This window comes from Peromyscus maniculatus, chromosome 8, assembly GCF_049852395.1.
Source record: "Peromyscus maniculatus bairdii isolate BWxNUB_F1_BW_parent chromosome 8, HU_Pman_BW_mat_3.1, whole genome shotgun sequence".
Lineage (NCBI taxonomy): Eukaryota > Metazoa > Chordata > Mammalia > Rodentia > Cricetidae > Peromyscus > Peromyscus maniculatus.
In genome coordinates, this window is record NC_134859.1 from 108936940 (window position 1) to 108949293 (window position 12354).

Here is a 12354-nt window from a genome sequence, read left to right on the forward strand (position 1 = left end):
CCACCTGTTACTGGTTTTGGCAGCATGAGAGCTACAGGATTCAAGGGGTCATGGAGGGTAGATGAGGCTTGACCCTGTGAGAGGTCAGGGGAGGCCACTGGCGAATATGCTGCCTCAATGAAAGCTTCAGGACTGAAGCCATCAAGAAGAGCAGCTGAGGCTTGACAACACGAAACAGGGTCAGAGTCCCTAAAGAGAGGCCAAGAAAGGTCACTGGTGAAGATGCAGCCCAGTTGCTGTGGAGACCCTAGTATATCAGAGATGCCAGGACTATGGGATGGCTGAAGGGAGCAGGCAAAAGCACCTTGGCCTAAGTACTGCCATTTTACAGACTCCATTTTATATGCAGGGTGAAATAAAGTTCAGGTTCTCAAGTCCTAGGGGACTCTGCAGCGGCTGACCCACCTCCTCCCTAAAGCACAGAAAGAGCTGTTGTGCATCTTTAATTCTCTAGAAACATTATGGCTGTTCCTAACAACAGAAGGAGCAAATCAGTCTGATTGGCTGGACTGAAAGGCTTGCACTGTGTGTCGGTTGACCATGGTGGAACACAGGGAAAGCCTCTAATCTTTGACTCCTGATTGGTGAAAAATGTAACTGTAACTTGGCAACAATATTTGTGATTTTTGTGCTTATAAATCCCACTTCTGCCCCTGCTCAGGGCTGCCAGGAGAAATGAGGCTCCTGAGTCCCTGTCCTGCAGCCCTGATCGATCAATGATCCCCTTATGTGGTGATTCATTAAAATCTTTGGAACCCCTAAGTGTTGCCTCTCTCCTTCCTTGTGGTGCATAGTGGACTGGGTGTAACAGGACCACCAAGGATCGCAGCTGCTGTGGAGTGGAACAAACTGAGCCTTTAGGTACAGGGACAACCAGCCAAACTACTGGAAACGCATGAACTGTGGACCGGTAGCTGAGGAGCCCCCATGGCACTGGACCAGGCCCTCTGGATAAGCAAGACAGTTGTTTAGCTTGAACTGTTTAGGGGGCCCCCAGGCAGTGGGGACCGGGACCCATCCCTAGTGCATGAGCTGGCTTTCTGGAACCTAGTGCCTACGGTGAGACACTTTGTACAGCCTTGGTGCAGGGAGGAGGGGCTTGAACCTGTCTCAACTGAATGTACCAGGCTCTGCTGACTCCCCATGGGAGACCTTGCCTTGGAGGAGGTGGGAATGGAAGGTGGGTTGAGGGGGAAGGCTGGGGGATGGGAGGAGGGAGGATGGGGGAGTCTGTGGTTGGTATGTAAAATGAATAGAAAAATCTCTTAAAAAAAAAAAAAAGACTGAGCCTTTGGGACAAACTAGGTGTGCTGTAGATGGCAGAGCTGAGGAAGTGGAACTTCCCAAGCCGTTTGAAGCCCCTAAGATTGTGAATGAACCCCGGACAATAGATAATAAATTATTTACACTGTTGGAATTTGGTTTTGATTTGATTTGATTGTGAATGCCCCAGGATCCTCACTCTTAGAGTAAAAAGTAACTTGTTTTTTTATTTTACAGAATCCTATAGTTGACAGAATTTGGGTTTTTAAAAGGAATTCTTGAACTTTTAGTGTTTACACTTTTTGTTTTGTTTTTCAAGACAGGGTTTCTCTGTGTAACAACCCTGTCTATCCTGGAACTCACTCTGTAGAACAGCCGGCCTAGAACCCAGAGATCCACCTGCCTCTGCCTCCTGAGTGATGGATTAAAGGCGTTCCCCACCACACCCAACTAAAGCATTTACATTTTTAAACACTGAGACTTTTGAATGTTGGCATGTATACTATATTGTGTTATTGATAGTAACATGAGCAGAGCTCAGGGATACATAGCACAACTTGCCAGCCTAATCCTAAATTCCTAACCCAGAGCCCTAACTCAGAAAACTGCACAGAGCGGCAGAAGGAACATATTTACTAACAGTCACTAAATAAGAAAGAAAAAGTTATAGCTTAATATTGATGTATTATTGTGTCAAGTTGATAAGGGGTCAATTGCGGTTAGCTTTTTGATACATGCTAGAGTCATCTGGCAAGAGGGAACTTCAATTGAGAAAATGTCTACTTCCAATGGCCTGTAGGCAAGTCTGTGGGGGCATTTTTCTTTATTAATAATTGATGTGGGAGGGTCCTGTCCATTTTACTGTGGGTGGTGCCATCTTTGGGCAAGTGGTCCTGGATTGTATTAGAAAGCAAACTAATTGGTGGAGAGATGGCTCAGCAGTTAAGAGCACTGGGTTGCGGTGGTATTGTGTTCCCCAAAATATTGTATACCCTAATAAACTTATCTGGGGTCAGAGACAGAACAGCCACTAGATACAAAGGCTAGAAAATGGTGGCACTCACACCTTTAATCCTAGCACTCCAGAGGTAGAAATCCCTCTGGATCTCTGTGAGTTCAAGACCACATTGGAACTGGCCAGGCATGGTGACACACACCTTTAATCCCAGAAAGCGAGCCTTTAATCCCAGGAAGTGATGGCAGAAAGCAGAAAGGTATATAAGGCGTGAGGACCAGAAACTAGAAGCATTTGGCTGGTTAAGCTTTTAGGTTTTGAGCAGCACAATTTGGCTGAGAGCCATTCGGATATGAGGACACAGAGGCTTCCAGTCTGAGGAAACAAGATCAGCCGAGAAGTTGGCCAGGTGAGGTTAGCTGTGGTTTGTTCTGTCTCTCTGATCTTCCAGTGTTCACCCCAATACTTGGCTCTGGGTTTGTTTCATTAATAAAGACTCTTTAAGGTTCCTGCTACATCGGGTGCTATTCTAGAGGACTCAGGTTTGATTCCCAGCACCTACATGGTGGCTAATAACCATCTGTAACTCCAGTTCCTAAGGGCCTAATGTCACTTCTTACCTCCACAGGTACCAGGTACCCACATAAGGTACAGACAAATATGCAAGCAAAACACCAATACATATAAAATACAAATAAATAAAACACACACACACACCAACAACAACAACTAGCTGAGCAAACCATGAGAAGCAAGCCAGTAAGCAGAATTACTCCACGGCCTTTGCCTCGTTTCTGCCTCTAGGTTGCTGTCTTGACGTCCCTTCATGATGGACTATGGTTAGGTCGTCCATTTAAACCTTTTCCTCCTCAAGCTGCTCTTGTTCTGGGGCTTTGTCACACTAAGATAGACACCCCCCCCCCCCCCCCCCCCCCCCGCCTCCCCCAGCTATAGTTAGTTACGGGAGGCTGAAAGCCGCCTGACGGTGGTACTGGGAAACAGACTTAGGTGTCTGGAAGAGCAACAAGTACCTCTAACTACCAAGTCATCTCTCTGGCCCCAAGGCATTTTTTATTAAATAGACAAATTTAAAAGTTTATATTGGTAAAGATTAAAAATATAACACCACCTGGGCAGTGCTGGCACACACCTTTAATCCTAGCACTCAGGAGGCAGAGGACAGCCTGGTCTAGAGAGCAAGTTCTAGGACAGCTAGGGATGCTACACAGAGAAACCCTGTCTTGAAAAACAAACAAAGTAAAAATATAATACCCACATGGGTAAAGCTATAGTAAGTCATATGTACATTAGTTACTTAAAACCATAAACAAATCCAGGAACCAGGCATGGCAGGGCACTTGTGTAATTCCTGTACCCAGGAGGCTGAGCAGGAGGGCCCAGGGTTCAAGATAGCCTGGGCTACATAGTGAGACTCTGTCTCCAAAAACCAAAACAAATAAAAAGCAAAGGAGCAGGAAGAGTTGGGCACTGCCAGCACCATGGTGGCGGTAGAGACAAGAGGTCTTCCTGCCGTCTTCCCTAGTTTCTCTGATGAGAACCTACACTTCGTGCTTAGGAAAATGTCAACACAGATTTCCTAGGTGAAGAAGTTACCTGAGTTGCTGAGTGGGGCTGCAACTGTCCCAAAGGTTGGCCTCGGTCCAAAGGCATCTCAGGGACCTCACGGAGGTCCTGGGACTCGGAGGTGGAAGGAAGTGGGCAAGGAGTCAGTTTCCCTGGGAACAGGAGCAGGAAAGGGTTGGTTCCCCAGGTACATCATACAGGATTTCTTGAACACAAGAACAGCAAACTACTTTTCAAAACCAAAGCAACTTTTACACTAGAGAACTTGGGGGCAGAGGTCAAGTGTGAATTGAGACACACCATTCCCCAGCAGAGCTCAGGGACACACAGCACAACTTCCCAGCCTAACCCTAACCTGTAACACTAACCTTCAGACAGCTGCACAGAGCAGCAGAAGGAACATATTTTTACTAACAGTCACTGAAACAGGCCTCTGGGCAGTGACTCAAAGTATGCATCTGTCTGTACAAGGGACACACACACACACACACACACACACACACACACACACACACACACACACGAGCAGTCCCTGCTGCTCTAGATGCTGAGGATAAGGCCAGCAAAGCTCCTTTAAAATAATGGGGTGGGGGTAGGGCTAGAGAGATAGCTTAGCTGTTTGGAGCATCTACTGCTCTTAAAGAGGACCTATATTCAGTTCCCAGGACCCACACAGTGGCTTACAACCATGTATAACTCTAATTGTGGTGTATCTAACACCCTCTTTTGGCCTCTTCAGGCACCAGGCATGCATATGGTACACAGATATACATGCAGCCTAAACACTCATACATAGAATATAAAATAAAATCTAAAAAAAACCTAAAAAAAAAAGTAGGGAAAAATTTATTTGCAGAAACTGAAAAGTCATGGCTGTAATAAATGATTCTGTGCTCTTTTACTGAGGAATGATCTTGTGTGTGTGTGTGTGTGTGTGTGTGTGTGTGTGTGTGTGTGTGTGTGCGTGCATTTAAAAAGGACCGCACATGTGCTGTCCAGTAGCCAGGCTAGATGCTTAGTCATCCTAGGACCTTATGTCCTACATAATCCGTGCACTATGTGATCATGTAATCTGCACAGTGTGGTCATGTAATCTATGTGCATGTGTGGCGTAGCTACGTGAGCCCATATTCGCATGTGGGGGGGGGGACCTATAAACGCAGGTTTCACCTATTCTTCCCCTCTCTTCCTGCACTGTCATTCTGTAGGCCTATGCATATCCCTTCTGTTCCCTTCCATTAATAAACTCTTATAGTGGGTTTTGTTGTACCTCGTGCCTTTCTCACAAGGTAAACAGTGCCGCTTAATGAATAACACATACCCTACCATGGTGAGGTACACAAGGACGAGAAAGAAACTGGAAGCAGCATTTAAAGGAACAAGGGTTGGATTTTGTGTTTTTTCATTTCTTAAGTGTGTATACATGGTTTTATTTCATTTGTGTAAAGGTTATAGATGAGTGTGAAATGCATGCATCTGTGTGCATGTGGACTCTGAGGCCCAAGGTTGATGTTAGAAATAATTCTTTTTTTTTTTTTAATTGGTTTTTCGAGATAGGGTTTCTCTGTGTAGTTTTGGTGCCTGTTCTGGATCTCAGTCTGTAGACCAGCCTGGCCTCGAACTCACAGAGATCCACCTGGCTCTGCCTTCTGAGTGCTGGGATTAAAGGCGTGGGCCACCACCACTGGCAGAAATGATTCTTGATGGCCCTTTGACCTTATTCCTTGAGGCAGTCTCTGTCAATCAAACCCAGAGCTCACTGATACAGCTAACCTCCCTAGCTAGCTTGTTCTGGGGATCCCCTGTCTCTGGCTACCACATCCACTGGAATTTGGGGATTCAATTCCAGTCCTCATCTTTACTTATCAAGTACTCAACCACTGAACCATTTTCCTAGTCCCTCTGGCTAAATTTTCATGAGTATGAAGAACAAAACAAAACAATGTATCCCGAGATCAGAAACACATGGACTTTTTTGTGTGTGTTAGTTTTTTGTTGTTGTTGTTGTTTTGTTTTGTTTTTGAGACAAGGTTTCTCTGTGTAACAGCCCTCACTGTCCTGGAGCTTGATCTGTAGACCAGGCTGGCCTCCAACTCACACAGATCCACCTGCCTCTGCCTCCCAAGTGCTGAGGTTAAAGGTGTGTGCCACCACTGCCCAGCCACATGGAATTTTTATTAGGACAAACCAAATTAAGCCCCAGCTGGACACAGCAATGTAAAATTGGAAGACAACAGATCAGAAGTGTCCAGTGGGTGTAGAATAGACTCTTCACCAAGGAGCCAAGACCAGACTGGTAGCTGACTGTTCAGGAGATGTGAGAAATTTCTCTGAAGAAAAGGTTGCAGAAATCTAGTCTGGCTTACTTATCTGTGATTCCAGCATGTGGGAGGCTGAGGCAGAAGGATTTTGAATTTAGGTCAGTTTGGGCTACACAGTGAGACCCTGTCTCAAAAACAAAAACAGACTGGGAGGAGAGTTCTAGAGAGCAGCTAAACCAGGGTTCCTTTCAGACATGGAGACCGGGAAGGCTCTGCTCACAAATGTTTGCTAAAGGAACAGCGAAAAGAAATGCCTAAGAGGATGAACTATAAGTCAGGTTTCCTCCAAGGAGGCAGCTGCCTTTATAGAGTCTGAGAGGCCAAGTGAAGAAGGCTGCTGCCAGGGCCCAGAGGGTGCACAGCACGGGGACACTGGGTTTGTAACAGTTCATTCAACTGGCTCATGAGGTGAGGTTCTGTGCTAAAGCTATTTCTTCATAAGTAATATACTTTTGCAGTAGGCTTCTGGATGCATGAGCCACTGCTGTGGGGTGGTCTGTCTGTCAAATAAAACACTGATTGGCCAGTGGCCAGGCAGGAAGTAGGTGGGACAAGGAGAGAGGAGAATTCTGGGAAGCGGAAGGCTGAGGCAGAGAGACACTGCCAGATGCCGCCATGACCAGCAGCATGTGAAGTCGCCGGTAAGCCACCAGCCACGTGGCAAGGTGTAGATTTATGGAAATGGATTAATTTAAGCTATAAGAACAGTTAGCAAGAAGCCTGCCACGGCCATACAGTTTGTAAGCAATATAAGTCTCTGTGTTTACTTGGTTGGGTCTGAACGGCTGTGGGACTGGCGGGTGACAGAGATTTGTCCTGACTGTGGGCAAGGCAGGAAAACTCTAGCTACAAGCCACTGTAGTTTCTAAATATGCAGATGTGACAACTGTGCACATGTGCTTTAGAGGGCAGAACCACGTCCACAGTGACCACAGGAAAAAGCTGACCGAGGCCCCAGTTAGCTTCTCTTTTACTTTTTGACTGTGGCTGGTCCTGAATGCATGACCTTTCTGCCTGGGCCTTCCGAGTGCTGGGATCACAGGCAGGCATCACTGCCACCAGCATGGTAGGTTTCCCCCAAATCATGATGAATCAAATTCTCATCAGCAGGGCTGGGGATGTAGCTCAGTGGTAGGGTGCTTAACTGGCATGCACAAGGCCCTGGGTTTGATACCTAGCATATAAATCAGAAGTATAATAATATAATAAAATATAAATGGGGAAAACCCCACAAAAATTAAAGATACATAGAGTAAAACAATGAGATGTTTTACCTATAATGATCTTGTAATGAATATTTACTTTCTGTGGGCCTGTGGCCAAAGGAGGATTCTAACTCTTGGCTGTGCAAGTCTCTTCCAGCACTTCATAGCTTCATAGAAAAGTGTAGAGAGCAGTCTGTGGGAGACAGACACTAAGCTGCTGGCAGACAAGAGGAAACCCAGACGCCACCAACAGACCACCGGAAGAAGGAAGAAATCAATGATGCCATTGTTCCATCTCTTCTAGGAATCAGCTTGCTAATGACTCCAGAGGCACAGCATGCCCTGTTGGGAGGAAAAGCAGGCTATGTGTACAATGTGTACCTAAAAGTCTATGGATGAGGGTGTGAGCTGAGTGTAAATGAACGTGGTGTGCACATGGACTAGAAGGAGTGAACGTATACATAACAGAAAAACAAAGAGGTGCTGGCATCTTCACCAAAATGTGGATTGGCTCCAATTTTTGTTTCCTTGTAATTTTTGTTTTGTGCTTTTTTTTTTTTTTTTAAATTTAGGGTTTTGTTTTTTTTTTTTCATTTTATTTTATGTGTATGTGTGGTTTGTCTGCATATATGCACACGCATGCCCGGTGCCTGTGGGGGTCAGAAGAGGGTATTGGCTATCCTGGACTACAGTTATGGATAGTTGTGAGTCACCAAGTGGGGGCTAGAACCAAACCCAGGTTCTCTGCAAGAGCAACAAGTGCTCTTAATGCTGAGTCATCGCTCTAATCCCTCGACTTAGTTTTTTATGTAAGAGTCTCACTCTGTAGCACAGTCTGGTCTTGAACGCACAACGTTCCTGCATTAGTCTGCCTTGTGCTGGATTAAATAAAACATTAGGTACCAGGTCTAGGAATGTATATTAGTTAGTGCAGTGCTTGCCCAGCATGTATGAAGCTGGGGGTTTGATCTTCGGCCCATAGAAAATTGAGTGTGTTAGTGCAAGCTGGTAACCCAAGTCAGTACCTGGGAGGCAGAGGCAGGAGGCTCAGAAGTTCATCATTCTTGACTACACAGAGAGTTCTTTTGAGGCCAACCTGAGCTATATGAGACCTTGTCTAAAAACAAAAACAGGCTGGAGAGATGGCTCAGAGGTTAAGAGTACTGACTGTTCTTCCAGAGGTCCTGAGATCAATTCCCAGCAACCACATGGTGGCTCACAACCAACTGTAATGAGATCTGGTGCTCTCTTCTGGCCTGCAGTCATATATGTTGTATACATAATAAGAAATAAATAAAACTTAAAAAACAAAACAAAAACAAAACAAGGGGCTGGGGAGATGGCTCAGTAGTTAAGAGCACTGGCTGCTCTTCCAGAGGACCCAGGTTCAATTCCCAGCACCCACACGGCAGCTCACAGCTGTCTGTAACTCCAGTTCCAGAGGACACTCTCACACAGACATACATGTAGACAAAACACCAATAAAAATAAATAAATCTAGCCGGGTGGTGGTGCACGCCTTTAATCCCAGCACCCAGGAGTCAGAGGCAGGCAGATCTCTGTGAGTTCGAGGCCAGTCTGGGCTACAGAGCAAGATCCAAGACAGGCACAAAACTGAAAAAAAAAAAAAGAAAAAAAAAGGAAAAGGTGGTCCAAATGGACATCTGCTTTGCCTGCCCCGTAGAGACAGGGTCTATTTGTGGACCCCTATATTTATATATTTGTATCTGTACATTCCCAGGGCTGTGCTCCTTGGCTGGTCTTGGTCTGGACCCTGCAGTAGGCACTGGGATCTGAACTTCAAGTTCTCCTGGCCACTGAGTCACTTCTCTACCCTTGCTTGCTTTTAAGATAGGGTCTTACACCACGGCCCAGGCTGCCCTGGAACTCGTGGCCCTTCTGCCTCCGCCTTGAGTGCTGGGACGACAAGCATGAGCCGCTATACCCAGCTGTTTTACATTTAAAACAAACAAAACAAAAAATCCTGGGACTCAAGTACCACTCGCTTCTGTAGGAAAACCACTGAGTCTCTGCAGACATGGCTGCGCTGTCTGGGCACACCCACAGGGGGCTGGCCTGGAACCACCTTCTTGCTTGCCTCACAGGACCTCAGCTGCTCCAAGGCTGTTTCTTCCAGATGTAGCAGTGGGTCAAGGGACACCCAGTGCTGAGATGAAGCCCTGATTGTGCCTAAGGCGTCTGGTTGGCTCCATTCCACCACCAGTGGCCTCTGTGAAGCCAGCCTGCAGCCCTCTTTCTGGCCCCAGGCTTGTGGCAGGCAAGCCAGGAAACTTCTCTCTTGGCCTCCTGTGGCAGAGCCATGGCACCACCTTCCCTCCCCATTGGCATAACGCCAACTGTGGCCGGGCCCACCACCCTCCCCCAGGTACTTACCTTCAGGGCGGCCCAGCTCTGCTCGGAGTCTGTTCCCCATTTCCAGGAGCTGCTCCCTCTCTTGGCTGAGGCTGAGTATTTTCCTAGCTGCGTCCTTGAGTTTCCTTTGCAGATGTGGCACAGATGTGGTCTGTGGAAGCTGTGCCCCTTCCTGGAGAAGACTAGGGAGCTCCGTCTGGTCCTCTGTGACCGTGAGTCTCCAGTCAGTCAGACCCTGTACACAGAACCCAACCAAGACACAGCCTGTGGGACACCCCAGAGAGCCTGCTGGAGATCACACAGGCTGGGAGTTGGTGGGGTAGCCCACTTTACGGCCCTCCGAGCTGCTCACCTGCCCTCTCAGAATCACCATGGCTAGGGGGCTCACTGGTGACATTCATCCAGAAGAAAGACAGTAGAGTGGCTATTCCCCTGCTTTACCTGAGCTGGGAGTTGGGAACAGCACCCAGGCTTCAGTGAGGTGCTTCTCTCCCAGGAATAGGCGAGGGCCGCATAGTCTGTCTCCCCACTCCTGGCCCCTGTAAGCCCAGAGCATTCCTTTTCCCCAGAAGCTCCTCCTGAGCTTGTGTCTTTCAAGTGGAGACAATGAGAACTTACACTCAACTAGCACTGGGCTCTGTTCCGGAGGAAAGAAGAAAGGCCTCCCATTAGCCTCTAGCAATACCCTAGACCCGGGAAGCCTGAACCCTGTGTGGAGACAAGGCACTGTAGCCAAGCCACTTCTCACTGCTATGGGCCCTCTGCTTCTGATCTCTGACCTGTGCTGACTGGACCTTCTCAATGTCCTCCCCTGTTGCCCATGGGCTGGCATGCCCTTCATCCACCTGCCTGTTAAAAGTTCCCTTTCCACCTTGTGGGTCAGCTGTGGTCACCCTTCCCTGAGAAAGTACAGGAGAAAGCAAGGGCTGCTGGGGAGGAGGTAGCATTAGTCAAGTGGACATAAACCCTAGAAGCACCATATGCCCCTCTCTCAGCCCAGCCAGGGCCTGGGGCCAACCCACACACTGCAGAAATACAGTCACAGCATAAGAGGATGTCTGTGATGAGAATAGGGGCATGGGAAAGACCAGGTTCTGGCAAAGTCCCCCTATTCTTGACAGTTATGAGAAGTCATGACAATCTGCTGCTATTCTGGGTGCTGGAGCTCCATGCCTCGGAACACCCTGCATGCCCTGTTCTGGCTCCCTGGTCCTCCTTGCCAGGGCTGGCATGTGCTTGTGCCCTCTGGGTGCTTCTGTTCCTCAGGTAGCCTGGAGTGTGTGGGTGATTGCACCTGTAGGTGACTGCATCCAGGTACTTCTGGCATATGCTGCAGGCCACAAGGGACTGAAGGGCTCACAGAAAGACACAGCAGAGGGGTCAGAGAAGGTTCTGTGGACCTATAGGACCAAGATAGGCAAGTAAGTGCACAATGCTCCCAGAGTGATGTTATAGGCCCAAGCATCCCACATCTCAAGTGGCCTTCAGAATACAAAGAACTCAGATCCTAGGAGAGGTGGGCTGACCTAGAGGGAGGGAGGCTGGGACTGGCCTAGTAGGAGATTCCTGTCACTTCAAAGGCCTGGGGCTCTATAAAATACAAAGCGCTGAGAGAAAAAACTGTCTCTCTGGACAGTGACTCTTCACTCAACTGACAGCCCTGGTATGGCACAGCACCTAATGGTACCCTGGGCCTAGCACCCTGTGTGTGACCACACAGGTAAGCTTGTTTCTGATAGCACACTTGCCTGGAGGATATGGAATGATTTCCCTGGGCACAGCTGTTAAAAATTTTTATTTGTAGGCAGAGGCAGGCGGATCTCTGTGAATTCGAGGCCAGCCTGGGCTACCAAGTGAGTTCCAGGAAAGGCACAAAGCTACACAAAGAAACCCTGTCTAGGGGAAGGGGGATTATTTGTGTCAGGCGTGGTGGCACACACCCTTAATCCCAGTCCTCAGGAGGCAGAGGCAGGTGGATCTCTGTGAGTTCAAGGACAGCCTAGTTTATGGAGTAAGTTCCAGGACAGCCAGGGCTATACAGAGAAACTCTGTCTGGAAAAACCAGTAAATAAAATAAATATTTTACAACATGAGACACACTCAGAGATGTCTGTTGGTCCACAGGCACTTGAGCAAACACTATGGCAACCCACACCTTGGTACTTGTCCCAGGGTTGGGAACGCCTCCCGCCTCCTATGGCCCAATCGTGACAGGCTAGCAAGTCTAGACAGAAGGAAATCTGCAGAAATATCTTGATGAGATTCACTAAGCCCAGACTGGAGTCCTTCGGGGGCTGTGGTCAAAGCCAGTGGACTCCATGGGATACAGAGGGCTCCTTCACAGGCCAGGGTCAAAGCTTCCACACAGCTAACACTGTCCCAGGGATGGTTCCTCCCACTACCTCAGCACAGGGCAGGAAGGCTTGGGGCTGGAAATGAGTTGAGGAAGGCATCAGATTTGGGAGCAGGGGATAACCTGGGCCAAGCCACGACTCAACAGCAGGGTCCAGCCGAGGTCGGTGTAGGAGAGCAGTGTGGCCCTGCCCACTGCCCACGGCATTCCACACAGTCCCTGTGTGGGCAGTGCCACAGAGAACTGTGGCCAGCTTTGCAGGCTCTTTGGTTGGGCAGGGGAAAGAAGACTACTCTTTTT

The 12354-nt window shown here is 48.0% G+C and overlaps 1 protein-coding gene across 6 annotated transcripts in view; it reads right to left on the bottom strand.

Annotated features, from left to right (window-relative positions):
- Ccdc57 (coiled-coil domain containing 57) overlaps positions 1–12354 on the bottom strand; it is a 114576-nt gene that overhangs the window by 45626 nt on the left and 56596 nt on the right. For 4 of the 6 annotated variants that reach the window (XM_042283237.2, XM_006987647.4, XM_076543946.1 and 1 more), the window contains 2 exons: positions 9723–9936; positions 3833–3954 (listed from right to left, as the gene is read on the bottom strand). In XM_042283237.2, the coding sequence (XP_042139171.1) occupies positions 3833–3954; positions 9723–9936 (336 nt within the window). Of the gene's footprint in view, positions 1–3832; positions 3955–9722; positions 11102–12354 lie in introns of all 6 variants that reach the window. The other 2 variants (XR_013042009.1, XR_001579722.3) reach the window with 2 other exon arrangements.